Source organism: Rhinopithecus roxellana, chromosome 4 (genome assembly GCF_007565055.1).
Source record: "Rhinopithecus roxellana isolate Shanxi Qingling chromosome 4, ASM756505v1, whole genome shotgun sequence".
Lineage (NCBI taxonomy): Eukaryota > Metazoa > Chordata > Mammalia > Primates > Cercopithecidae > Rhinopithecus > Rhinopithecus roxellana.
The window spans coordinates 24158472-24184382 of record NC_044552.1 but is presented as its reverse complement, the minus strand read 5'-3'; the positions used below and the strand labels follow the sequence as shown (position 1 = coordinate 24184382).

Genomic DNA, 25911 nt, shown 5'->3' with positions numbered 1-25911 from the left:
CCTGCACTTTGGGAGGCCGAGGCGGGCGAATCACCCGAGGTCAGGAGTTCGAGACCAGCCTGGCCAATATGGTGAAATCCCGTCTTTACTAAAAATACAAAAATTAGCCGGGCGTGGTGGCGGGCACCTGTAATCCCAGCTACTCCGGAGGCTGAGGCAGGTGAATCACTTGAACCCTGGAGACGGAGGTTGCAGCGAGCCAAGACAGTGCCCTTGCACGCCAGCCTGGGCGACAAGAGTGAAACTCCATCTCATAAAAAAAAAAAAAAGAAAAGAAAACAGAAAAAGAAAAAGCGTACACACTCCGGAGAGTTTCCACGAGTTAACGATTAACATGATCCAGTGCACCTTACTTGGCCGTAAGTACTCAGTAAATCTTAATTTCTCCTCAAATTTTCTCTCCACCACTCCTCAAACCGTCTACTTAGAAAGCCCAGATAAATTCAGTTTTTAAGACACCTACTGTTTGCTCTGATTTGATTTATGAACCTACTACAGAGAAAGGCAGAGGTCTTCACCCAAACCCAGAACTACACGTTTCCCCAAATTCCTATAAGCAAATTTTGTTATTCCCATTTTATAGACTGGAAGACTGGAGCCTGGCGAGATTAAGAAATTTGCCTGCAGCCTGGCGAGGTGGCTCAGAGCCGTGACCCCAGCTACTTGGGAGGCTGAGGCAGGAGGATCGCTGAAGACTAGGAGTTTGAGGCTACAGTGAGCTATGATCACGCCAGTCTGGGCGACAGAGTGAGACCCCCATCTCTCTCTCTCTCTATCTCTCTCTCTCTATCTCTCTCTCTTTTTGAAACGGAGTCTCTCACTCTGTCGCCCAGGTTGGAGTGCAGTGGCATGATCTCAACTCATGGCAACCGCAGCCTCCTGGGTTCAAGCAATTCTCTTACCTCAGCCTCCCAAGTAACTGTGGGACTACAGGTATGCACCACCACCCCCAGCTAATTCTTGTATTTTTAGTAGAGATAGGGATTCACCATGTTGGCCAGGCTAGTCTCAAACTCCTAACCTCAGGTGATCCACCTGCCCCAGCTTCCCAAAGTGTTGGGATTACAGGCGTGAGCCACTGCACCCAGCCTGAGACCCCCATCTCTTAAAAAAAAAAAAAGAAAAGAAAAAAAAAAAAAATCCCTACAATCAGACAGAAAGTGCCCAAGCTGGGGTTTGAAGCACATTTGCAAGAGACCAGGGATCAAAATGGTAATGACTATGTAAGACTCTGTTACAGTTTGTAGCCCACCCATGTTTTCTGTTGTCCCTGGTTTTTTTTTTTTTTTTTTTTTTTTTTAAGCAATTAATGTTTTAAAATCTTCAAAGAACAGCTAAAAATTGACAAAGCTTCTTTATGGCAAACTTTAGGTAAGGTTGAAAGACAACTTGCAATCTAGGAAGAAATGGTTGATGAAATAAAATACAAAAAGCTGTTACAAAGCAATAAGAAAAAGAAACATAATGGAAAGATTGAGGCAGACCACCGCTTACTCCTTAGCCCTGCTCAGCAAGGAGCAGCTAAAAAAAAAGAAATGAGGGCCGGGCGCGGTGGCTCAAACCTGTAATCCCAGCACTTTGGGAGGCCGAGACGGGCGGATCACAAGGTCAGGAGATCGAGACCATCCTGGCTAACACGGTGAAACCCCGTCTCTACTAAAAATACAAAAAACTAGCCGGGCGAGGTGGCAGGCGCCTGTAGTCCCGGCTACTCGGGAGGCTGAGGCAGGAGAATGGCGGGAACCCGGGAGGCGGAGCTTGCAGTGAGCTGAGATCCGGCCACTGCACTCCAGCCTGGGCGACAGCGAGACTCCGTCTCAAAAAAAAAAAAAAAAAAAAAAAAGAAATGAAAGAAAAGACAGAGGCCTAGCAGGGTGGCTCAGGCCTGTAATCCCAACACTTTGGGAGGCCAAAGCAGGTGGATCACTTTAACTCAGGAGTTCCAGACCAGCCTGGTCATCATACAAAAACTCCATCTCTACAAAAACAAAACAAAACAAAAATTAGTTGGGTGTAGTGATGTACTCCTGCAGTCCCAACTACTCGAGAGGCTGAGGTAGAAGGATCACTTGGGCCCAAGGATTGAGGCTGCAGTGAGTTGTGATAGCACCACTGCACTCCAGCCTGAGCAACAGTGTGAGACCCTGTCGCAAAAGGAGAGGGGAAGAGAGGAAAGGACAGGGGAAGAGAGGAAAGGACAGGGGAGAATTGGGGAGGGGAGAGGAAGGGAAGGGCAGTTAGGGGGAAAGAAGGAAAGAGAAAGAAAGATTGACCAAAGCAAAAAGAAAGTTAAACAAAATGTCAGAAGTTTTAAAAATAAAAAAATTGGGCGCAGTGGCTCACGCCTGTAATCCCAACACTTTGGGAGGCCAAGGCGGGTGGATCACCCGAAGTCAGGAGTTCAAGACCAGCCTGGCCAACATGGTGAAACGCCATGTCTACTAAAAATACAAAAATTAGCCGGGCGTGGTGGCAGGCGCCTGTAATCCCAGCTACTCAGGAGGCTGAGGCAGGAGAATCGCTTGAACCTGGGAGGCGGAGTTTGTAGTGAGCCAAAATCGCGCCATTGCACTCCAGCCCGGGGAACAAGAGCAAGACTCTCTCAAAAGCAAAACAAAACAAAATTCAAAAAATTAGCCAGGCCTGGTACTGTGGTCCCAGCTACTCAGGAGGCTGAGGCAGGAGGATTGTTTGGACCCAGGAGGTCAACACTGCACTGAGCTGTGATCATGTCACTGCACTCCAGCCTGAGCTATAGAGTGAGGAGACCTTGTCTCAACAAAAAAAAAAAAAAAAGAAGAAGAAGAGGAAGAAGAAAAGAAAAGAGAAAAAGAAATTGGCTGGGTGTGCACACATCTGTAGTCCTAGCTACTCCAGAGGCTGAGGTAGGAAGATCACTTGAGTCCAGCAGTTCAAGGCTGCAGTGAGCTACAATTACACCACTGCACTCCAGCCTGGCCGCAGAGTTAGACTCTCTCTTAAAAATAAATAAATAGGCCAAGCACTGTGGCTCACGCCTGTAATGCCAGCACTTTGGGAGGCCAAGGCAGGTGGATCACCTAAGGTCAGGAGTTCAAGACTAGCCTGGTCAGCATGGTGAAACCCTGTCTCTACTAAAAATATGAAAATTAGCCGGGCATGGTGGCAGGAGCCTGTAATCCCAGCTGCTTGGGAGGCTGAGGCAGGAGAATCACTTGAACCTGGGAGGCGGAGGTTGCAGTGAGCTGAGACTGTGCCATTGCACTTCAGCCTGGGCAACAAGAGTGAAACTCCGTCTCAAAAATAAATAAATAAATAAAAATAAATAAATTGGCCAGAGGCAGTGGCTCATACCTACAATCTCAGCACTTTGGGAGGCTGAGGCGGGTGGGTGGATCACTTGAGGTCAGAAGTTCGAGACATGGTGAAACCCCGTCTCTACTGAAAATACAAAAATTAGCCAAGCATAGTGGCTGGCGCCTATAATCCCAGCTACTTGGGAGGCTGAGACAGGAGAATCACTTGAACCCAGTAGGCCGAGGTTACAGTAAGCCGAGATCACACCACTGCACTCCAGCCTGGGCAACAGAGCAAGACTCTATCTCAAAATAAATACATAAATAAAATTAAAATATAAAAGTTTAGCAAAAAAGAAATTAAGGATTGTCAACCTCAGTGTTCATCAGGGTATAGGAGCATACTCATACACTTTTGCTGAAAATTGAGGCCTGGTCCAGTAGCTCACACCTGTAATCTCAGCACTTTGGGAGGCCAAGCCAGGCAGATCGGTTGAGCACTAAAGTTTGAGACCAGCCTGGGCAACATGGTGAAACCCTGTCTCTACAAAAAATACAAAAATTAGCAGGGCATGAGGAGGCACGCCTGTAGGCCCAGCTACTTGGGAGGCTGAGGCAGGAGGGTTGTTTGAGCCTTGGAGGCAGAGGTTGCAGCTAGCTGAGATCACACCATTGTACCCCAGACTGGGCAACAAAATGAGACTCTCAAATTAAAAAAAAAAAAAAAAAAAAAATTGAAATAGACACACCTTTTTTGGAGGGGGTGGGGGGACAGAGTCTTTCTCTGTCACTCAGGCCGAATGCGGTGGCGCGATCTTGGCTCACTGCAATTTCTGTCTCCCAGATTCAAGCGATTCTTGTGCCTCAGACTTCCGAGTAGTTGGGATTACAGGCGTGAACCACCATGCCCTGCTAATTTTTTTTTTGTATTTTTAGTAGAGACAGGATTTCACCATGTTGGCCAGCGTGTTAGTGGGCGTGGTAGTTCAAAAAAGAAAATTCCTGTGATAGGGAACTCATGACCTTCTTCCCTCAGGCAGCATCCTGGAGAGAAAGAACAGAGAGCCAGGGCTGGGCGGGGTGGCTCACACCTGTAATCCCAGCACTTTGGGAGGCCAAGGAGGGTGGATCACAAGATCAGGAGTTCAAGACCAGCCTGGCCAACATGGTGAAACCCCATCTCTACTAAAAATACAAAAAGTAGCCGGGCATGGTGGCAGGCGCCTGTAATCCCAGCTACTCAGGAGGCTGAGGCAGGAGAATCACTTCAACCCAGAAGGCAGAGGTTGCAGTGAGCTGAGATAGCTCCACTGAACTCCAGCCTGGGTGACAGAGCAAGACTTCATCCTGAAAAAAAAAAAAAAGAACAGAGAGCCAGGAACCCACAAACCCACTTCCCACAGGCTTTACCGTTGACTAACTGTGCTACTTTGGGCAAGTTATTTAACCTAACAGAATTTTCTTCTCTGTGAAATAATTTCAACTACTTCATATATTGTATTAAGTAAGATATAATATGTAGTAATTTCAATACCTGGCATATAGTGGATGCTCAGTAATATATTATCATCATTATTGTAACTTTCACTTATTAATCCTAGTTCTAGTTCTATAACTACATAGAATCTGTTAGTCCGTCAGATATTTGATACAATTCTTTCTTTCAACCAATATTGAGCCCTGTGTTCCAAGAATTTGCCCTTGTACAACTTATAGTTTAGTGGAGGGGCAGGTATAAAAAGATATGTAAAATTACACACAAATACATGTAAAATTACACACGTAATAAGTGCTACAAAGAAGAGATTCATGTGCTCTGAGATTATCAGTAGGGGATTTGACCTAGTTGGGGAAGTCAGGAAAGACTGCTGAAGGGCAAGCAGGAGTTAACAAGGCACAGACAGCAGGGAACATTGTTCCAGGTGAGGGAACAGCGTGTCCCGAAGGCCACATGGCAGGAAGTACTGTGGCCCATTGGGCGAATCTGAAAGAAGGCCAGTGGTCACAGAGGAGAGCAATCGGTTGAGGGAGAGTGCTGGAGAGGTATGTGGGGGCCAACCTTGGCCAGAAGGATTTTGTTCTGTATTCTAAGGGTAATGAAAAGCCACTGCTGGATTTGAAATGAAGGATTAGGGTCAGATTTATGTACTTTAAAGATAACTGTGGTTGCAGGGCTGAAAACAACCCAGAGAGGAGCAGAGGCAGATCTGGGTGACCAGCTGGGAGACCACTGCAGGAGTCCAGGCAAGATGGAGGCAGCATGTGCCAGGAGGGTGACAGATACAGAGAGGACAAGTTCCAGGGAGATTTGGGAGGCACAATCAACAGCGCTTTGTGCTGGACTAGACTTGGCAGGTGGAAGGTAAGGGAGAAGGAGCGTCAGGGATGCCACTTGTGTGGCTTGTGCAGCTAAGTGGATGATGCTACCACTCACTGAGTCAGTAGACTGTGGAGGAGGAGCAGGTTTGGACAAGCTGGGCCTGACTTTTAAATTAACTCCAGGTGGGGCTGGGCACGGTGGCTCACACCTGTAATCCCAGCACCTTGGGAGGTCGAGGTGGGTGGATCACAAGGTCAGGAGTTTGAGACCAGCCTGGCCAATATGGTGAAACCCTGTCTCTACTAAAAATACAAAAAAATTAGCCAGGCATGGTGGCGCACACCTGTAATCCCAGCTACTTGGGAGGCTGAGGCAGAAGAATTGCTTGAACCCAGGAAGCGGAGGTTGCAGTGAGCCGAGATTGCGCCACTGCACTCCAGCCTGGGCAACAGGGCGACACCCAGTCTCAAAAAAGAAAAAGAAAATTAACTCCAGGTGTTTCTGCTTGAAAGACAGTTCTGGGCTCAGAGATTTGGGGTTATCAGGCTCACTGCCATGGCTTCCATTGCTCATTATTCTGGGATCTGGCCTCTAAACTCTAACCTGTCGGTGCACAACTTAAATCATAGTGCACAGTGGTTTGACCTGTGTAGGTTTTAGCAGGACTATTAGATTCGTGACCTAGGCCCCAAGGGCCTATTAATTCAACTTCACATTGATTTATCTTTATTGTGATCCTCATTATCCAATTGGCTCATTTTGTGAGTATCATCAACCAAAACCCCAGGGTCTTTATTTCACATGAATGGCCATCAAAATGGGTCTGCCTTGTCCCATCCCTGCAACTGACTTTTTTTTTTTTCCTTTTTATTTTGAGACAGGGTCTTGCTGTGTCACCCAGTGTGGAGTGAAGCGATGCAATCATGGCTTACTGCAGTCTCAAGCTTCCTGGGCTCAAGTTATCCTCCCACCTCGGCCTCCTGACTTGCTGGTGCACACCACTGAGCCCAGCTAATTTTATATATATATATATTTAGAAATGGGGGCCGGAGTGGGCTCACTATGTTGCCCAGGCTGGTTCCAAACTCCTAGGCTCAAGAAATCCTCCCACCTCAGCTTTCCATAGTGTTGGGATTACAGGGCATGAGCCACCCCGCTGGCCAATTTTTTCTTTCCAACCAAATTTGAACCCTTTGTTAATTGCTCTCTTGGTGGTTGCAGCTCATCCTTCCAAGCCTCTGAGATAATTGAGGCTCTTGGTTCTGGTTTGCATTCCAACAACCCATCCCCCACCCCCACTGGGGCATTTGCACACTCTATCAGCATAACCCAGGGTTTCTCCCCTGGGATTTCCAGACCCTGGGGAGCCAGATGGGTTCTAAAATTTGGACAAGAAAAAGAAATTACACCTTTTACTAACCTCTAATAGAAATTTAGCATTTCCTTCAATTAGGAATATGGGTAAAACCACCAGTAGTATTAGCAGTACCTGTGACTTGTCACTGACACCACAGCTACTTTTATGTCTCACTGTGATTGTTGTAGAAATCTCAAATATGGTTTATGCTCATTAGTATTTGAAAAGTGTCAGTAGTTTATTATACCTGTTTTCAGATCTTGTTATTAAATACATTAAAAAGCAGCACATTAGTTTCATAATTTTTTAGCAGTTTGGTAAACTGTTTCCATTGGTTTCCTGTATAATCCTATACATTTTATAGGTTTTGTTGTTGTTTTGTTTTTGAGACAGTCTCACTCTGTTGCCCAGGCTGGAGCAGAGTGGTGTGATCTCAGCTCGCTGCAACCCCCACCTCCCGGGTTCTAAGCAATTCTCCTGCCTCAACCTCCTGAGTAGCTGAGATTACAGGCACATGCCACCACGCCATGCTAATTTTTGTATCTTCAGTAGAGATGGGGTTTTACTGTGTTGGCCAGGTTGGTCTCAAACTCCTGGACTCAAGTGATCTACCCACCTCAGCCTCCCAAAGTGCTGGGATTACAAGGGTGAGCCACCGCACCTGGCCCATTTTATAGGTTTTAAAACCTGAGGAGTACTCAGTAGACCTCTACACACTGCCAAATGGGTTTATGGCACAAAAAAGGTTCAGCACCCCTGGCCTGACTGCATTCCTTCCAAGCCTCCAGCAGAGCACCCCTATGAGTTGAGAAGGTTCATGTACTCAGACATTCATGCATCACCTGAGGTCACACAGGCAAAAGCCTGGATTATGCAGAAACAGAACACAATACTGGGCAAAATAGGTGATGGGAAATGGAATGGGGAGAGGGAGGAAAAAAGGAAGAGGGGAAGTGGGTTCAGAGGGAGGTGCAGGAGGCATTTACCAAGGAACCCACTCACACAGTTGTGGAAAACTCAACCTTTATTATTACCTGCCTAGTGCAGGGGATTAAAATTGCCTCAAGCTAGGTCCATATATTAGTGTAAAAATCTGTGTCTCTCCCCCCAAAAATGTACAAACCCCAAGTGATTATAGAAAAATCAATGTGGCAGCTACGCTAGAGATGTCCAACCCCAAGGCTACGGGCCGTTGCTCCCTCTTTCCCACTAATCCCAATATTTGCTCCACAGAAACGTACAGGCTTAGAGAAGTTCTAGCTACAAGACTGCAGGTGGGAAGTGGGGGTGACTGAGGGCTGGGGTGGGGCTACCCCCAGGTCCAGTGTTTCAGGTGATGGAGGTGGAAGAAGCCCAAGCTGAGAACAAATCCCGGAGCAGGCATAAGGGAACATTTTCCTCTCCTTCTTGTCCTCTTCACCCCCAGATTCTCAGCCAGTGGGGTCCAGTGTGTGACAGGGAGAGAGAAGCTGGGGGCGCAGCCACCTCTCCAGGAATCAGTGTTGTCCAGTGGGGCCCAGGTGCTCCAATGGGCCATGTCCAGTGTCTATCCTATATTTCCCCCCACCCTTCCCCAAGGGATGGCTAGAGGAGGTTGGAGACGATCCCATCCACAGGGCCAGCTGGGTGGGTGACAGGGGCTTCTGGGAAGGAAGAACAGGAAGGGGACATGAGAGCGTGTCCAGGAAGGGGAGAAGGGGCATCAGCTCCCTAGGTGGGCCCAGCCCACCTGCAGTCTCACTGCCTCTATTAGAGGTGATGGGCTGTCGGGAGGGGAAGGGCAGAGGTGCCATTGGGTCCTCTTGTTTTAGTGTCACTGGCTTCCCCTGGATCACTCCCTGAGGGAGGGGCAACTGGATGCGTGATTCACACCGTGTTGAGCGCATCCTCTGCCAGGAACCGATGCAGCTGGGAAAAGGGTGGTCGCTGCTCAGACTCCCGGCTCCAGCACCGAAGCATCAGCTCATATAGGCCCTGCGGGCAGGCAGGCGGCCGGGACAGGTACACCTGCATTGTGGCAGTGTGAATGAGAGGCAGGGAACAAATATTCTTTAGTCTCCAAGATGACAACTGCCCCTTCTGTCCCCCACCTTGGACCCATCTTCCTTCCCCTCCACTCTGACCTGCCGGCCCTGGTCCCGGAAGAACTCCCCCGCATTCTCGATGACCTGCTCATCGGTGAGCTGCCCAAAGGGCTGGGCCCTGCAGAGCATCAGCACCTCCCACAGGGTCACGCCAAAGGCCCACACATCACTCGCAGTCGTAAACTTCCCCTGGGGTGCAGAGAAGGCATCAAAAACAGAGACATCAGGCAACATAGACCCTCCTCTCTTCCTGTTGGAAGCCCCAGATCCACTCTGGGCTCCACTCAGGCCTGATTCCTCCCGACGCCAGGCTCTCCACTCTGCTCCGCTGGCCACCTTTTTCAACTCCACTCCCTCGGGTTCTGCCTTTCCTCTCCATGCTCTGGTCCTCACTCCAGGGCCCTGGCCCACCTCTTCCTTCTGCTACTCCTTCCTCTCCATCCACCCCCACTTTCTGGTCCTGACCCTTAGTCTCCCTACGCACCCCCTTCTGTCTCCAGCTTCCTCCCCCTACCTTGTCTCTTGAGCTGTCTGCCACCCTGTCTCCAACCCCAGTACCCACTCTTGGCTCCTGGACTCTTGCCCATCACACTGCAGCTCCTGCTTTCCCCAGTCCCTTGGGCTAGGAGAACCTCATTTTACAGATGAGATTCTGTAAAATGCAACCCAGAGAAAGTGCGTGACTGATGGAGACCAGGGCTGTGAGTGGCGGCCAGTGTTTTCCCACCTGCCCTGCCCCAACCTGGCTGTCCTCGGGCTGCTCACCATGAGGATGCACTCCCAGGCCATCCAGCGGATGGGCAGCACTGCCCGGCCCTGCACACGGTAATAGTCCCCAGCATAGAGGTTCCGGCTCATGCCAAAGTCTGCGATTTTGATGGTGAAATTTTCCCCAACTAGGCAGTTCCGCGTGGCCAGGTCGCGATGTACAAAGTTGAGTGTGGCCAGATAGCGCATGCCGGAGGCGATCTGGGCTGCCACATGCAACAGCATTGGGTAGCTGAGAAAGGAACCGACAGAAGGTCACTGGGGGCAGCTTCAGCAGATTCCCATCCAGGAGAGGAGAGAGAGCCCACTCCCCGGGCCCGGTCACTCCAGTTCCCCATGTGGAGGTGGAATGCCCATGTGAGGCCAAGGGTCACTTCCCTCTCAATCTTCCAGGCCTAGCCAACCCCAGGGGGCTCTTCTTTTATTGTGCTCCCCAATCTGGACTCAGAGGGGAGTGAGGGTGACAGAAAGCAGAAGGGACATCATGGCAGGGCCCAAGTCCCTTCACCACTCTTGCGTAGTCACCTCCAGCCTTTCTGTCCATGTTCCTGGGTTAACTTGTCACACGTTCCTTATCCCAGGCCCTCCTGGAACCTCTCCCTGCCTTCCTACCCCCATGCTCCCCTCTTTTCCTTGAGGCTGAAGCAAGGGGAGAGGAGGAGACCCCCTTGGGGAATTCTCAGCAAGGCCTGGGTAAGCAGGTACCTGATGGTGGGCCCCTGTGCAGCCTGCCCATCCCCAGGGGCCCCCTCAGCTGCCTTGTCCTCCAGCTGGTGGGCGCTAAGGAACTGGTTGAGGTCGCCGTTCTCCATGTAGTCAGTAATCATGCAGAGGGGGTCGTCCTGCACACACACGCCCAGCAGCCGGATGATGTTTGGGTCCTTGAGCCTCGACATGATCTTCACCTCTTTCAGGAAATCATTCCTGGAGAACAAGGAGGTGAAGAGGAGTGCCGCGTGGGCGGCCTGCATCTTCCCCTGCCCACCTCCTTCCTCAGGTGGACCAGGCGTCCCCAACCCCAGCATACATGCAAACCCCCTCCCAGAAACGCCACCCCTCTGTTGAGCTCTGCCATTGTTCTCTCTAGGTGGCTCCCCACTCTTCAGGGCCTCCCGTTCCTTCTTCCAGATGCCATCCCTGGTCCTCACCTGGCATTCTTGGTGGCATCTGGCCGTAAGATCTTGACAGCTACCAGCAAGGGGTGTCCCTTACGCATATTAAGGGGGCAGTCAAGACTGACCAGATCTTGAGGGCTGTCGACCTCACACAGGTGCACCTGGAGAAAGAAGTTCGTTTGCTAGGCGATCACAGGGTCAAATGGATTAACATGGTCACAAATGACTAAGGTTCCTGGCCAGGGGAATGTGCAGGCATGGCATCAGAGCACCCAATAGGCCAGACACTACTGATGGCTGGGTAGGCACCCTCCTTACCTCCCCAAACTGGCCCTCGCCAAGCTTCTCTTTGAAGCGGAGCCTCGATCGAGGGAAATCCACTCTGGGGGGCCCATCCCCGACTGCCCCTGGGGGCAGTGCAGGCACAGCATAGGTGTTGCCCCCGGTGACGCCCTGCAGGGTAACAATGTCAGCCTCGGCATAATGGGGGACGCTGTTCTGGGGAGGTGGGGGCAGAAGCGGGGCGCCTGGCTTCTCAGGCTCCATATAGTCCCCACTGTAGGCTGCAGGGGTGAGGGGAAAGAAGACAGGACGAGGTATCAGGAACAGCCCAAGCGCTATAGTTCCCCACAGCTCAGCCTCCCGGAGGGCCCCGTGTCTCCCAGTCGATTGAGAAACTGGGTCTATGCTGTATCTTCCCAGTATTCCATGCACCGACCTCAAACCAGGAAGACACTGGTATGGGATGAGAGTTAGCTATTCCAGAGGTTTTCAAGGCAATGAATATGGTTGAGCAAAACTGTCATAAAGTCTTACTCTTTAGGGCCTCCCTAGGGTCTCTCAGGAGACCATGAGATAAATCTTGGCTGGAAGAATTCTTCCCCAGGAATTCTCCCACCTCAGGATGGTCCCAGCATCCAGGCACCCTCCACCTTCCAAACCCTTGTCCCGTTCACCACAGCTCCCTCCCCTTCACTTAGCTGCTCTCCCGTGGCTTCCGCCTGGCTCCTCCTGGGGCCAAGCCCTCCCAGCCCTTTCAACCCAACACACCAAGCTCAATGACAAGCAGAGACAAGCACACAGAGAGGAGGGAGGATAACAGCTGCTCACAGCCCCAACACAAGTTGTCTACAGACAAGAGAGGAAGCAGAGCTGTCCCCTCTTAGCCCTGGGGAAGGGGCCACAATGAGAAGGCAACACCGAGGAGAGGAGGGGCAGACGGAAAGGGTCGGGGCGTGAGCCTTCACTTCTGGGACTGCAGAGAGAGGACACATGTGGGGGAGAGGGCAAGCGCCGGGATGAGAGCCCTCCTCCTCACAGCTCTAGAGAGAGCAGAGAATAAAGGAGGAGTTACAATAGTCTGGGGCCACCACAGCAACCTCCTGTCTAGCTCTGGAATGCCGAAGAGATGGTGTGGAAGAGGAGGAGGGAAAAGAGCTGGGGACCAGTAAGCTTTCTACTCTTCAGCTCAAGGTGGGGGCGGGCTTTAAAAAGAGCAAGCAGCAGCAGAGATGAGCTAAGGTCACAAGAGCTTCCTCCTTGGGAGCTCAGGAGAGCAGAAGAGGCTACAGTGGGGAGAGGAGGAAGTGCAAGGTGTGAGGGCTTTTCCCTGCCCCAGTAGAGGTATGGGGAGCCTGGCGGAGCCCAGGGGCAGAGGGGCTTACCCTGGGTGTTGGTGGGTTTGGCCCAGGTGGGTGTGGGGGGGCCCGGGCCTCGAGGGGGACGGGCGTAAGTGGCCAGAAGGAGGCGGTAGGCTGGATTGGAGAGCAGCAACGCTGTCGGGAGAAGGAGGAGGGGAAACACGGGGAAGGGATGAGACTCAAGGCTAGACAGACAGGGAGACCTTGAATAGGGCAAGACCAGGGCTGATGGGATGACTGCATTAAGAGACAGACAGGATAAAACAAGGATCTGCAGAGTGACGGATGGCTGGCTGGATAATGAATGGATGGACAGATGGGATATATGAATAGATGGGTGGATGGTAAACATGTTTTGTTGGATGGATGGATAATAGATGGATAGGTGGATGTATGAATATAGATGGATAGATGGATGATGGATATGGGTGGGTGGATGGATGGATGAATAGATTTATGAATATAGAAGGATAAATGATAGAGGACTGATGGATGGATGCAAGGGTGTATGGCTATGGAAGGATGGGTGATGGAGGATGGATGGATAGAAGGAACAAACATGGTGAGTCTTAATACAAAGCAGAGGGGCCAGGGAGACACAATGAGAGGGTACAACAAAGAGAGATGTCTGTGGGACACAGATGGGATAGGAACACGGGGGACTGTGGGTAATACATGTGGAACTCTTGAGAGACACTACATGATAGGGACAAAGAGTGATATAGGCAGTAACCAGGGGCATGGAAAGAAGAAAACAAGTGGAAACTGGGGAAGACAGGAAAAAAAGAGAATGGGAAAGGGTTACAGTAAGAAAACAGCAGAGAGGACAGAGGTGCGACTGGAACAAGGCGAGTCTTACCAGAGCCATTGGGGACACAGGGAGCAGAGTGGGGCGGATTCCCACGAGGCCGGGGCTCCTGGTATGGGGGTGGCTCTCTAGGACCTGGGCGGTTGTTGATGAGGATAGTGTCCCCAGGAACAGAGAGGTGAACCGTCAGCTCCTCTTCCAATACCCTCCGTTCAGCCTTGTCATGGGGATGGGAGGCGTCACCCGTGTTGCTCAGCACACACGGCCTGGCCCTCTGCTGTGTCCATCCCTGCGTTGCCTCCCTCAGCCCTCACAAGAGCCCTACAGCTGTAGATACTATCAGCACCATCTTTAACAAGAAGAGAAACTGAAGCTCAAGAGCATGGAGGTAAACTTCCCTGTCCCACAATGAGATTCCAACCCTCATCTGCCCAGTCCATAACTATCAGCCTTTTTGTTTGTTTGTTTGTTTGTTTTTGGAGATGGAATTTCGCTCTTGTCGCCCAGGCTGAAGTGAAATGGCGCGATCTCAGCTTACTGCAACCTTCACCTCCCGGGTTCAAGAGATTCATGCCTCAGCCTCCCGAGTAACTGGGATTACAGGCATGAGCCACCATGCCTGGCTAATTTTGTATTCTAGTAGAGATGGGGGATTTCACTATGTTGGCCAGGCTGGTCTGGAGCTCTTGACCTCAGGTGATCCTCCTGCCTTGGCCTCCCAAAGTGCTAGGATTACAGGTGTGAGCAATCGTGTCCAGCCATCAACCTTAATGTATATTACTGCCATTGGACTCCAACTGGAAGACATGGCCTGGGGTGTGCCAGACATCTTCCCTTTGCCCCTCCAGCCCCACTCTCCGCCTGTCTCCACCCTGCTTCTGCCCCAAGGCTGACCAGGGTAGACTGCACCAACAGGCCTGGTTTGGGTTGGCCAGAGAGGAGCCCAGCAGGAATTTGGGGCAGAAAGTGAAGTCAGGGCATCTATTCTCCCAGGCCCTCCCTGATGGGTAGGCACGGGCCAGCTGCATCCCAGGACCAAAGTCTACTGCCCCTGTCAAGGCACCCTCTCCACAGACTCTCTCCTCTGAGTCGTGGTATTTGCCACCTCCTCTCTGCTGAGCAGACCCGGGACTCGGGAGCAGCCCTCCTTAGGAGCCCCATCCCCTTTGACATGGTGTAAGTGGTCTCTTTACTAAGCCCTCCTCTTGGAATGCTAGAGGGCTGTGCCCTGCAGGCCCCATTGGACCATGGCTCGTGCTGGGGCCTAGCCTCCCCCCACCATTCCACAGGCCGCAGCTGTGCCCACCTTGCTGAGGAGCCTGCGCCAGTGCAGCCGCCAGAGCATGAGGGCAATGATGAGCAGCAGGAGCAGGATGATGGCCACCAGGCAGCCGATGAGGATTGCAGTCGGGCTCCCCTCGGCCTTGGCCACGGGCTGCTGGCCTCTGGGCTCCAGCTCTGGCCGAGGCAGCAGGGTCAGCACCATAGGAGGGTCCCACCCTAGCTGAGGGGGAGCCCCAGGGAGAAGGGTGCAGAGGGTCCACACACCCACCCAAGACTGCTCACCCAAGCTGCTGAAGTTGGTGGGAGGTGGGCCAGGTGGCCACCAGGGGGCTGGTGGGAAGGTGCCTCCCAGTGCCGGAGAGGAATTGTTCACCACATCTGGGGAGAAGGAACAAAAAGAAAGGAGGGAGGTAAATGAGGAGGAGACCCAAGGGAGGCAGTGGATTGCTGTGCAAAGGAGCAGAAGCATGGGTGATTCTCAATAGACAACCACTGACCAGTGGGGGTTGGGGGAGCAGGGTCCTGGAAGTCCCCAGCTGTGGTGGGTGTTAACCCTATAGTTGCTGGATTGTGGGGAAGCGAAGGACAGTTATCTGGAGGCTTAGAGAAGAGGGTATTTCTCAACTAATACAGAAGTATTTCAATATTTTAACAACCAATACTGTCATACTAGCTCAATAACAGTCATGGGCGAGGGGCTTACAAAGGAAAGACGGATATGCAGAGAACAGGAGGCAGAAAGGGGCTCAAGCTATTTGGGGTACCCCTAATTGAGAAGTTTCAGTGGGTGATGGGTGGATATGATGCAAGGAATGAATATTTTGGGGACACTGCAGTTAGGAATGAAATCAGTTGTCAATTTCAGGGACTTACCAGAGATGAAGGAGATTTCGCTGAAGAGTAACCAGGGCCCCGCAAAGAGGAAGCGGCACTGCAGAAAGCGAGCCACACGGCCACCAAGGGGCACTGAGACAGCCCGGGCTCTGGGGTCCCCCAGGTTGCCCCCCAGGTTGTGGCGCATAGGCTCCCCCTCCCAGGCCATGGCAGGGCCACGCCGGAAGCGACATTCCACCCCGCCAGGCAGACGGGCTCCCAGCGTGTGCATGTTGTTACAGTGGACCTGGGGGGAAGGGAAGAGGGCACAAGGTCAAGGCTAAGAGTGCTGGGGGCACCCCAACGGCACCACCCATGGCTTCAGAGCCCTCCTCGAGAGCCGGACTCACTCACCTGCATGGCCTGGAAGGCCCTCAGCCGGTCAAACTCAAACTCCATCTCCACGTAGCCACTGGAGAAGCTGTGGTTGCTCCATCCCACATAGTCATAGCCTGGCCAGACCCGTAGCTCCTGACTCTTCCTAAAGTCATCCAGCCCCACCACGCCATCTGCCAGCTGGCCCAGACCCCCATACTGCAATCTGGAGAAGGGACCAAGGAAGAGGAGATTGGAAGGGAAGAGGGTCTTGATATCCAGGCACTCTGCCCCGTCACCCCCCGGCACAGTGGCCTGGCAAGTCTGGCTCCCGTCCACTAGTCCCATTCCCACCCCACCCCACACTCATGCAGCTGGCTCTTCTCTTCTCTCCACCCCTACCCTAGCTGTATCACAGGTACTTTGCAGGTCACATCCAGCACACCACCACCTCTGAGGGGCACCATTTCAATCTGTGACGTGCATATTTATTGCAGCAATTTCCAACCAGTGTGTGTTAGCAAAGAGGTGCGTTTTTTGTACAGTGTCATATGGGCTAGTGGTCACCCAAGTCCTACCCTTTGAGGCCCCACCTAACCCATGCCTCTTCTCAATTCTTCCATCTCACTCCCCACCCTACTTACCATCCCCCCTACACACACACACACATACACACATACACACACACACAGACACAGAGTCCTCCCTCCCACCCCAAACCCCACGTCCTGTAGGGGTCTTTCTTACCCGCCCATGGTATGTCCATCATAGGTGGAGTCGTTGAGGTACACAGCCTCAGATAAGTACATTGTCTGCCCCACAGGGGCGGTGTAAGACAGGAGTCCATCTGGGGCAGGGTGAGAGGATGGGGATCAGAGGCACGAAGGCTCCATCCCCCATCCCTGCATCAGGCCTGGGCAGGTTTCTGGTCCCTTCTCATATCTCTCCACTGGCACATTGGCATGGAGGAGAAAATGCTGGCTAGCCCCCTCCTCAGAGTGACAGTTTCCCAGCAGGAGAAAGGGAATCCTGGATGCCCATTCTCCACACTCCCCACCCTGCACTCCCCTGCTCAGGAAACAGATTCCCAGGGAGCTGGGCCACTCACCCCTCCAGAGGCAGCCATAGAGCTCCACCCGCAGACAGACGCTCATGACCCGGTCAGCCCGGGGGTAGAAGCGAACCAGTCGGGCAACCATGGGGGGCCCAAGGTCCTTCAGCACTACTCCCTCAGGGTCTTCATTGCCTGAGATCACCTGTGGGCCAGGAAACGGGGTGGGTGGGAAGGGGTCCAGGTCAGATCTTACTTCCCAGCTACCACTTAGAGACCCGTGAGGGGTGGCACCGAGCACACAGCACTGTGGGGCGCAGCCAGGCATGGGTGAAATGAAGATCTGCAGCCTGAGACCTCTGGCCCTCTTGCAGCTCTGATGTTCTGTCCTCAGACTCCAGGCTCAGCTGCCCTCTTCTCCTTGTCTGGCTCCATTTGTCTCCCAGCCTATCCTCCCATTGTGCCCAGATTCTCCTCAATCCTCACAGCCCTGCACCCCTGCCTCAGCTTCCCCTTCATTTCAGCCCATTCCCTCTGTTCATTCAGCAGAAGGTGGGTGAGTGCCCGCTCTGTGCCAGCCATGTTCTCAGTGGTGAACGTCACTCCCCGCCCTTGCAGGACTGAAATCCCAGCAAGGGAAACAGCTGTGAAGAACAAGAGGCAGGGTGTATGGACAGAGCGGTGCGATGGGTGGCCAGAAAAGGCTCTCTGAGGAGGTGACACCTGGCGGAGAACTGAATGGAGTGAGGGAGAGCCTGTGGTTATTTGCGGGAGGAGCTTTGCAGGCACAGAGAAAACGTCCGGAAGCTGTGGGAACGAGCCCTGGCTTGTTCCAGCAACAATAAGAAAGGCAGTGTGGCCAAGGAGGCGCAAGGAGCAAGTGATGCAGGCAGGAACCAGGTCAGGCTGAGCATCCTGCACCAGCTAGGGGCTCAGCTTTTGTTCTGGCAGAATGGAAAGCCAGCACAGGGGTGTCAGCTAGGTGTGACGTATCTGATTTACATGCTTTAAGGTCCACTTGATGCAGCCCCCCAGGTGGAAATTTGGCTCCAGGCAGAAAAGGACAGAAGCAGGGAGACCCATTTGGCATCTACTGCACTCATCTAAGCTGGAGATGGTGGGCGGGTGGCCTAGGGCAGTAGAGGTGGAGTGGTGAGGAGTGACTGGACTCAGGAACACTATGGAGGTAGAACGCACTGGGCTGCTGATGCTTTGGAAGGAGATGAGAGAAAAAGAGGAATCAAGGATATCATCTTAGCTTATAGCCTAGGCAACCAGGCAATGGTGATACCACTTCCTGAGCTGGAGAATGCCAGGGGAGGAGCAGGTTTAGGTTGGGAATGGGAATCAAATTCAGCTTGGGAAATTAAAGGTTCGTTTGAGATGCCTATTAGACATCTAGGTGGCTGGCTACAATGCTTGTAATCCCAGCACTTTGGGAGGCTAAGGTGGGAAGATCGCTGAGCCCAGGAGTTCAAGACCAGCCTGGGCAACATAGCAAGACCCCATCTGTTTTTAAAAAAAAAAAAAAAAAAGACATCTAGGTGAAGAAGTCCAAAAGGTAGCCAGGTTTGCAATACTGTTTGGAGCTCAGCTGAGAGGCTTGGGCTGGCGATTATATAAACTGGAGAGTCGTCAGTGTATAGGTGGTGTTTAAAGTACAGCTGGAAGTGAGGAAAGCCAACCTCCTCTGGGTGCTGTCTCTGCCAGCCTCACCTCCTGACCCCAGCGGTCCTTCCAGTCCATCCAGCGGCGACCATCCCGGGAGTAACGCAGCCGGTAGCTCCGGGAGAACTCCTTGCCCAGGCCCCCAGCATGCCGTCCCTGGGTGCCCACCAGAGCCACCAGGTGCAGCCGTTGTAGATCCACCTGCAAGTACTCCTCCTCCTTGGGAAACACCGACCCTGCGGGGCACCAGGCCCCATCCCCGTCACTGCTCTCCAACCTGAGAGGGTGAAGACGGGCACAGAGAACATCTGGCCCCAGGTCTGCCTCTATCTCCAGTACTTAAACCCTACTTCATTCGCCCCTCACACTGCAGGGCTTTCACTGGCATGGGCAGAGGGGTTGGAGGGGAAGTAGAGGTCCCAGGGGCTCCCCTCGGGGCAGCCGCAGGTGTGTCAGGTGTGCCAAGTACCTGCTGTGGCGGGCGGCAGTGGAGTCTGACCAGGAGCTGGAAGCAGAGATGTCACTGTCTGGGATGGTCCGGTCCTGCATGCCCAGGGCATAGCGGCACTTGGCTGAGTAAAAAGCAGGCATGTAACAGGTCAAGGCCCCCAACTCTCTACCTCCCAAGCCCTGGCCCTCAGGGACCCATGATTCAGTCTCCTCACCAGGATCAAAATGTCCCTTCATGTCAGCATCTCCACTTGCCACCAAGAGCAGCAGCAGTAAAGATGAGAGGGCCCCTGGCCCCATAGCTCCTGATCCCTCGGGCCTAAGGGGGTGGGGGCAGCATCTCTGCAGGGGATAAAATGGGTGGTGGGTAAGTTAATCAGGGGACTGAGTCATAGCTGACAGCAACAGACAGAATGGGCCACTTTGGGGATAATAACAGTAAAACAACAACAACAGTCATTGTTTAACAGCATCAGCTGTATTTTTAGAATGCTTCCCCTGTGCCAGACACTGGCCTAAACCCTTAAACAGAATCCATAATTTTATCTTCACAGTCACTTCATAAGGTAGATACTATTACTATCCATATTTAACACATGAAGAAACTAGGGCAGAGATCCGTTAACTTCCTGAAGCCACATTTCTGCAATCAAGAATGGGCAAAATACCCCCATAGACAATGGCTTAGAATAAACAAGTGTGCAAAAAATGTTATAACACACACAACAGGAAAAGGTTTAATAACTACAATAAACTAAGGCCCCTTAGGAACTGACAAGAAAAAATATATAAGTAACCCAATAAAGAAACAGCCAAAGAATTTGAATAGTCATTTCACAGAAAAGCAAAGCCAAATTGCCAACATTTTTTTTAATGGTCAAATTCACTAGCCTCAGGGAAATACCACGCAGATTGACTAGATATTTTTTTAAGGCTATAACATATAAAAGTGGTGGAGGGTGAAGAAAAGGGAGGCACCATGCTCGATGGCAGAAATGTAGTGTTATCCTCTATTAGGAAAGGGATCTAGCAATGTCTATTATAATTTAAAAAGCACATCCTCTTCAACCCAGCATTCCCTCTCCTAACGATCTACCCAAATGGGGAGACAGAAGTACCAGGAAGAAAGAACATATGTGCAGGGCTGGGTCTGGTGGCTCATGCCTGTAACCCCAGCACTTCGGGAGGCTGAGATGGGAGGATCACTTGAGGCCAGGAGTTAGAGACCAGCCTGGTCAACATAGCAAGACCCCATCTCTTTAAAAAAAAAAAATGAAAAATAAAAGAAAAAAGAAAGAAAAAAAAGAAGATGCTCAAAGATGTTTATTATGGCATCTTTTGTGAGACATAAATCTGTAAGATACATGAATGCCCACAGGGGACAGGCTGGAATTAAAAAATACTAATAATAAGGTTTATGGACTACTCTGCAGCTATGAAAAGTAACAGAGGCAATAAATTCCTAACTTAGTGTAATTTCCTTGTGTATCTGTTGAATATGAAAAGCAACCTACAGAAGTATAAAAAATTATGCCACCTTTTGAAAACAGAACAAGCACCCATGTTTGTACATATACCTGTGTGTATGTCTAGAGATAAAGAATATATAATAGAATATAACAATAGAATATAACACGAGTTAACATGAATGGGGCAAAAGAAAAGCAAATAAAAAAAGACAGGTTGATTGTACTATTTTTCTAAATCCTATAACATAAATGCATTTATGTAAAACCATATGATATGTAAAAGAATATGAAATTCATTTTGAATTTTAAAAAAGTAATGTCCCAGAAAAGGTTGGGCAATTCCTTGTTGAGGATATGATAGATTAAACATCAGATAAGCCTGGACCAGCTGACCCTGCTGCCCTCCCACATAGGAGTCTAGAATTCTAAGAGAAGGGGAGAGGGGACCCCAGCACCTTCCAGTCTTACTGTCCCCTAGAGCCCTCTAGGCCCAGGGTGGTCCCTGGACCATCAGCAATACCTGGAAGCATGGAAGAAATCAGAATCTCAGGCTCACCCTTGACCTGCTGAATCAGAATCTGCATTTTAACACAATGCCCAGGTGATCTGTGCCCATTAAAGTTTGAAAATCCCTACTCTGTTCCTCAGGCCCAGGAAGCTTACCCCACATAAAACAATTCTAAACGGCATCTCCTTACAAACCCAAATAACTACTCTCCCCTCCCCTGCTGCAGGAAAAGCTGTCCTGACCTGTACTGGTCCCAGAGCCCCACAGTGAAGTCTCCAGGCCCTAGAGTCCTGAGGGACTCGACTGCCACCTCTTATCAGGGTCAGGGCATCTTGGGCCCAGTTATCCCTGTTCTGCCTTCCTGAGACCCAGACATCCAGTCCCCCCAGTCCCCACTTCCAGAAGGTGGCTGCCTCTGAGGGAATGAGGAAAGGCTGAGTTGCCTTGGAGATGAGGGCGGGTCTAAAGACAAGGAAGGCAGGTCACCCCAGGAGGTAGGAGGAGTGGGGGATACTCCCCCATCCCTTTGTCCTCCTTCAGCTGCTCCCACAATGCACTAGGGCAGGAATGTAAGAGGCAGCTGAGACCCCAGAGCTCTGAAGCAGCAGCTGAGGGGGATGACTGAGTTGTGGGGGCCACTCAGTTATTAAGGAGAGGCTAGAATCAGAAGGCATCACGCCTGGTCCCTTAGGGTCCAGCGCTAGGGAGCAGGCTGCCAGAGTCCCAGGAGACTGGCTCAGAATTCCTGGGTGCCACTCTCCACCCCCACCTCTCTCTGGAACAGCGGGGCTCTTGTTCCCCTGAGTAACCTTCATGCCTATCCCAGATGAGTCATCGGAGCCACACAGAGGCGAGAGGAGAGGAGCCCGGGGCAGAGACACAAAGGCAGGCAGAGGATAGGAGGCAGGCGGAGACAGATCGAGAGCCACAATGCAAGAGGTAAATAGAGCAGGCTCAGAAACACGGGGCACAGAGCCAAGCAGAGGAGCACAGAGAAGCACAGAGCCATCTGGGCTCTCCATTCTCCAACACCCCCAGTTACCTCATCTCTCTCCACTGGGTCTTCAGCCCATAGTCAGAGACACAGAGAGCAAAAGAGGACAGTCCCAGAAGACCTTCCCCAATCCCACCGCCTCCTACTCCATTACAACCAAAGACAAACCAAGGGCCAGGCCACCCTGCCTCAAGTCTTTCACGCTCCTCTCCCAACCCCCCATGTTCCACTCAGACAACACCCACACAGCTCTGTATACACACACACACACACACACACACAGTGAGACACAGAAACTTACTGAACTGGCTGTAAACAGCGAGGCTAAATGTGGCATGCACACACCCCCCTCTCAGTGTCTCTGACAACCGTCACAGAGTTTCTGAGACAGCAAACACAGAAGCTCATGCACACATCAACCTGTCCACACCTTAGCATTCCTTCAAGTCCAACCCCATCGCTCAATGAATAGCCACTTCAGACACCTGTGAACATGAAATGACAGACACTACACGCTCCTGTGACCAGAAGACAGCATGAGACACACACGCCCAGGCCCTTGGGCACAGGATCCCCAGAGGACTGGGGCCCAGCCTCTAACACACACGGGTGACCAAGCCAGAGGGATGTCGAGGGGGCAGAGAACAGGTGGGCGCTGGGTGGGAAGAGTGGCAATAAGGACAACAACCTTTCCCTGCCTTTCCACTCTCCTTTCACCTGTCTCCACTACACCACTCAGTCCTGGACACACCTACAGGCCCTCAGCAACAGCCAGCGAGCTTGGGCGCCAGCCTCTGGCTGCTGGAAGTACTGGGAAGAAATGTTCAGTCAGGAGCCAGGTGTGGGGGGTGGGACCCTGAGGATGGCGCTCACTGGCAATGACATGCTGTCATGCCAGAGCCAACTGACCATCCAGCAGGGAAGAGTGGTGTCACTGGTGGGTTACAGTGTCAGTCCCTCTTTTTGCTGGACTGTGACCAGGCTGACCAACTGGGTGTTGGCTGAGCGAAGGCTTAGCAGTCAGTAGATGCCCGCAGGGACTGGCCAGGTGGAGGGCAGGCCCTGCTCTCCAGGCAGTGGATGAGCTGACTCAGTGGGGCTGCGCAGGAGCATCTCCTCCCGGGGCTCAGTACCTCCACACTGAGTGAAGGGGGACTTCCCTCCATGCTGGAGGCTCAAAACTCTTTCTGGGAGGTCAGGGGCTTCACCTCCCCCCAGCGCCCGCCCTCGGTTTTCAGATGGTAAGCCAGAGCATCGGGGAGGCGGGCAGGGAGGCTTAGAAGAGCTGGACGACCAAGCACGGCCCGGGACGTCCTGCCTCCCCCGCCCCTCGCCCGGCAGCCGCCGCCGCGCGCCGCCACCCCAAGAGCCCCAGGCCTCCGCCAGCGGGGTCCACCCGCCGCTCTCCCTACCTCTCATCGCTCCTCCCGGCAGACCCAGGCGTCCGACCCGGGAGCAGGGCCTCTTCGGCGGCAGGGCGAGGGGCGGGGGAGGCAGAGGGAGCCAGGAGCCGGGAGCGGGAGGCGCCGGCGGGGCTCGGGTGTCGGGAGGCGGCTCCCGCGAGCAGCTGTCGGGGGCCTGTTCCGGGGAGAGGAGCCAGGACTGGGGCGGCTCGGGCCCAGGCGCCGCCTCCCCCTCGCCTCGGCTCCCTCCCTTCCTCCTCCCGCTCCTCGCTCTGCTCCCTCCCCTCGGCCTTCTCGCCGCGCGTTCGGGCTCGCAGCCCTCCCTTCCCCCTCCCGGACCCAGTAGTCCCGGTGGCTCCCACGCCCCGCGCCGCGCTCCAGGCCCCGCGCCCGCCACGCCCACCCCGTGCGCCCGCGCCCGGCCCGGCCTCCCCCAGGTAACCTGCCCGCCGAGCCCGCCAGGGCGCTCCCAGGCCGCCCAACCGCCCGCGCCGCTGCCCCCGGCCGGCTCCGCGCCCAGCCCCCTCCACCCACTCGCAGCCCACCCCCGCTTCCCAAAACGAGAACCTCCAAAGCTGGCGCCCCAGGGGGCCGGCTGCAGTCCCGCTCAGGGCCCACGAGGGGAAGACGCCCCTCCTACTTCTGGGCTCGGTTCCTGGTGGGAGAGGCGAAGGGGAGCAGCCCCAGGGCACAGAGGAAGAAGCAGGTTCCCACAGGCTAGGCCCAGCCCAGCTGCCGGAGTTAGCCCAGAGAAGGGAGCAGGGCTCAGGTCTCAGGGCTCACCTGTCCAGCCAGGCCCCAGACAGCTCTTCTCACTCCACCAACCTTTGCTCCTCTCTCGCAGCCTGTGCGCTCCCGCCTCTACGACCCAACCTGGAAGGCCCCAGACCCTGAGGGCGGGCCCACTCTCTTCTAACCCCTTCCTCTCTAACCTTCTCCTCTCAGTTCTTCTCTCTGCAGGGCCTTCTCCGGGACCTGGGCGTCCAGACGCCCAGGCCCTGATTCCCCTGGGCTCCCAACGGAGTGGAGTCGGAGGGGGACTCAGGAGTCCTCAGGACAAGCCTCCCTCAGGTCCAGCCAGCTCTGGCCCTGGTGAGCCGAAGGGTCTGATCACTGGCCAGAAGAAGACAAAAATGAGGCCAGGACAAAGTTGGGTGGTCGGGAGGAGGAAGAAGAGGAGCAGGAGAAGGATGGAGGCACAGTGAAAATCACACACAGTCAAAAGGAAGGGGGGACCAAGAGACCCAGGGAAGATGACACAGTGACAATGAGTAGGCAATGCAACTGAGAGAGCTGCTGGGCAGAGGATGGAGCGGGACAGAACAACTTGTGGTGGGAGGTGCTTCTCCCACCCGCCCCGCTCAGCACTACCTCAGCCCCTCACCTCTCTCCACACTCCCACACCCACTCACCACCTAGACAATGTCACGGTCACAGGAAGGTCTCACTCCACTGCACATCTCCACCCCAGAAACCTCACAGTAGATAAAAACATACCCTGCTTGCAGTCCCAGACAACAATCCCAAGAAAGAAACACGAAGTCCCAACCAGACAAGTACACAAAAGCACTACCAGGACGAAGCTGGCCCTTGGGAAAGGCCGAGGCACACATGGGCACTAGTACAGAAGCCCAAGGACGTTCCAACGGCTGAGGGACCTGCTAACAGACAGCCTCAGGGTCACTCGGAGAGCAGCTTCTTCCCGCCTCCATGTCCCACCAAGCCCCCAGGGATTCCTCCAGAACACCTACCCCTCCGGAGACAGCAGCTGGGGAATCTAGGCCCAGGAGACGCTGGACTGGGGGTGGGGCCAGCCTGGGGGTGGGGCCAAGGCTTCCCAAGTCACCTCACCTGGCAGCATGCAGCCCCTCCTTCCAGGAGTTGTGCTCTGGGAAAGCCCCGACAGGCCTGCCAGGCAAGCTACAGCCTGTCATACCCTGGTGGGACATTCCACACCGCAGACCCACGCTGACCCCAGCTAAGTGGCATGGCAGTGCCAGACAGAGGGGTCCACTGGGGAGAGCAGAAGGAGCTAGAGAGTCCTGAAACCTTTGTCCCTTCTTCTCGCTGCCTCAGGAGAAATTCCTACTGGTGATGCCCACCTCGCCCCAGCTCCAGGCTGGAGGAGTGGGAGGGATGCAAGGCTGGGGCCCAGTGGAGTCAAGTGACAACAGAAAGGGAGCTGGAGCCAGCTGGAATGCGGGACTCGGGCTTCCCAGGGGCCTGAAAGGGAAATCCCAGCCATCCTGGGGCCCAGAGAGCAGCACCAAAGCCCAAGAGGGCCTGATTACCCATCCATGGTCCCCAGAGCCCATTCCACATCTCCTGCATCACTCCGAACCCCAGAGGCCCCCTGTGTCCCCCAGAACCCCAAATGATCTTCTACCATCCCCTCCCATCCTGGGCTTCCCTCCCCTTCAAGCCAGTGGCAGCCTACTGCCCAGGAAGGAGAGGACAGGAAACAGCTGAAAAAATGTGAGGAGAGGCACATAGGACAGGGGAGAGGGCAGCTTCAGGCCTGCAGACCAC

General features: G+C 53.3%; 1 protein-coding gene across 9 annotated transcripts; it reads right to left on the bottom strand.

Moving 5' to 3' along the window:
• Positions 1-7958: 7958 nt before the first annotated feature.
• DDR1 (discoidin domain receptor tyrosine kinase 1) lies at positions 7959-25503 on the bottom strand. 9 transcript variants are annotated; one of them, XM_030928587.1, is made up of 19 exons: positions 24166-24664; positions 23392-23557; positions 19224-19350; positions 19028-19130; positions 18607-18835; positions 16948-17095; positions 16587-16686; positions 15879-16065; positions 15525-15771; positions 14934-15029; positions 14674-14825; positions 13419-13584; positions 12584-12694; positions 11238-11482; positions 10953-11080; positions 10510-10728; positions 9802-10036; positions 9076-9225; positions 7959-8959 (listed from the first exon to the last, which is right to left on the bottom strand). In XM_030928587.1, the coding sequence occupies exons 3-19, from the start codon at positions 19306-19308 to the stop codon at positions 8819-8821; spliced, it is 2742 nt and encodes a 913-aa protein (XP_030784447.1). In that variant the 5' UTR covers positions 19309-19350; positions 23392-23557; positions 24166-24664; the 3' UTR covers positions 7959-8818. The 9 variants fall into 9 exon arrangements, 8 of the variants coding, with proteins under 8 accessions (XP_030784447.1, XP_030784448.1, XP_030784446.1 ...); XM_030928588.1 differs by having other exon boundaries at positions 24315-24474; XM_030928586.1 differs by lacking the exon at positions 24166-24664 and adding an exon at positions 23950-24086.
• Between the last annotated feature and the right edge of the window lie 408 nt (positions 25504-25911).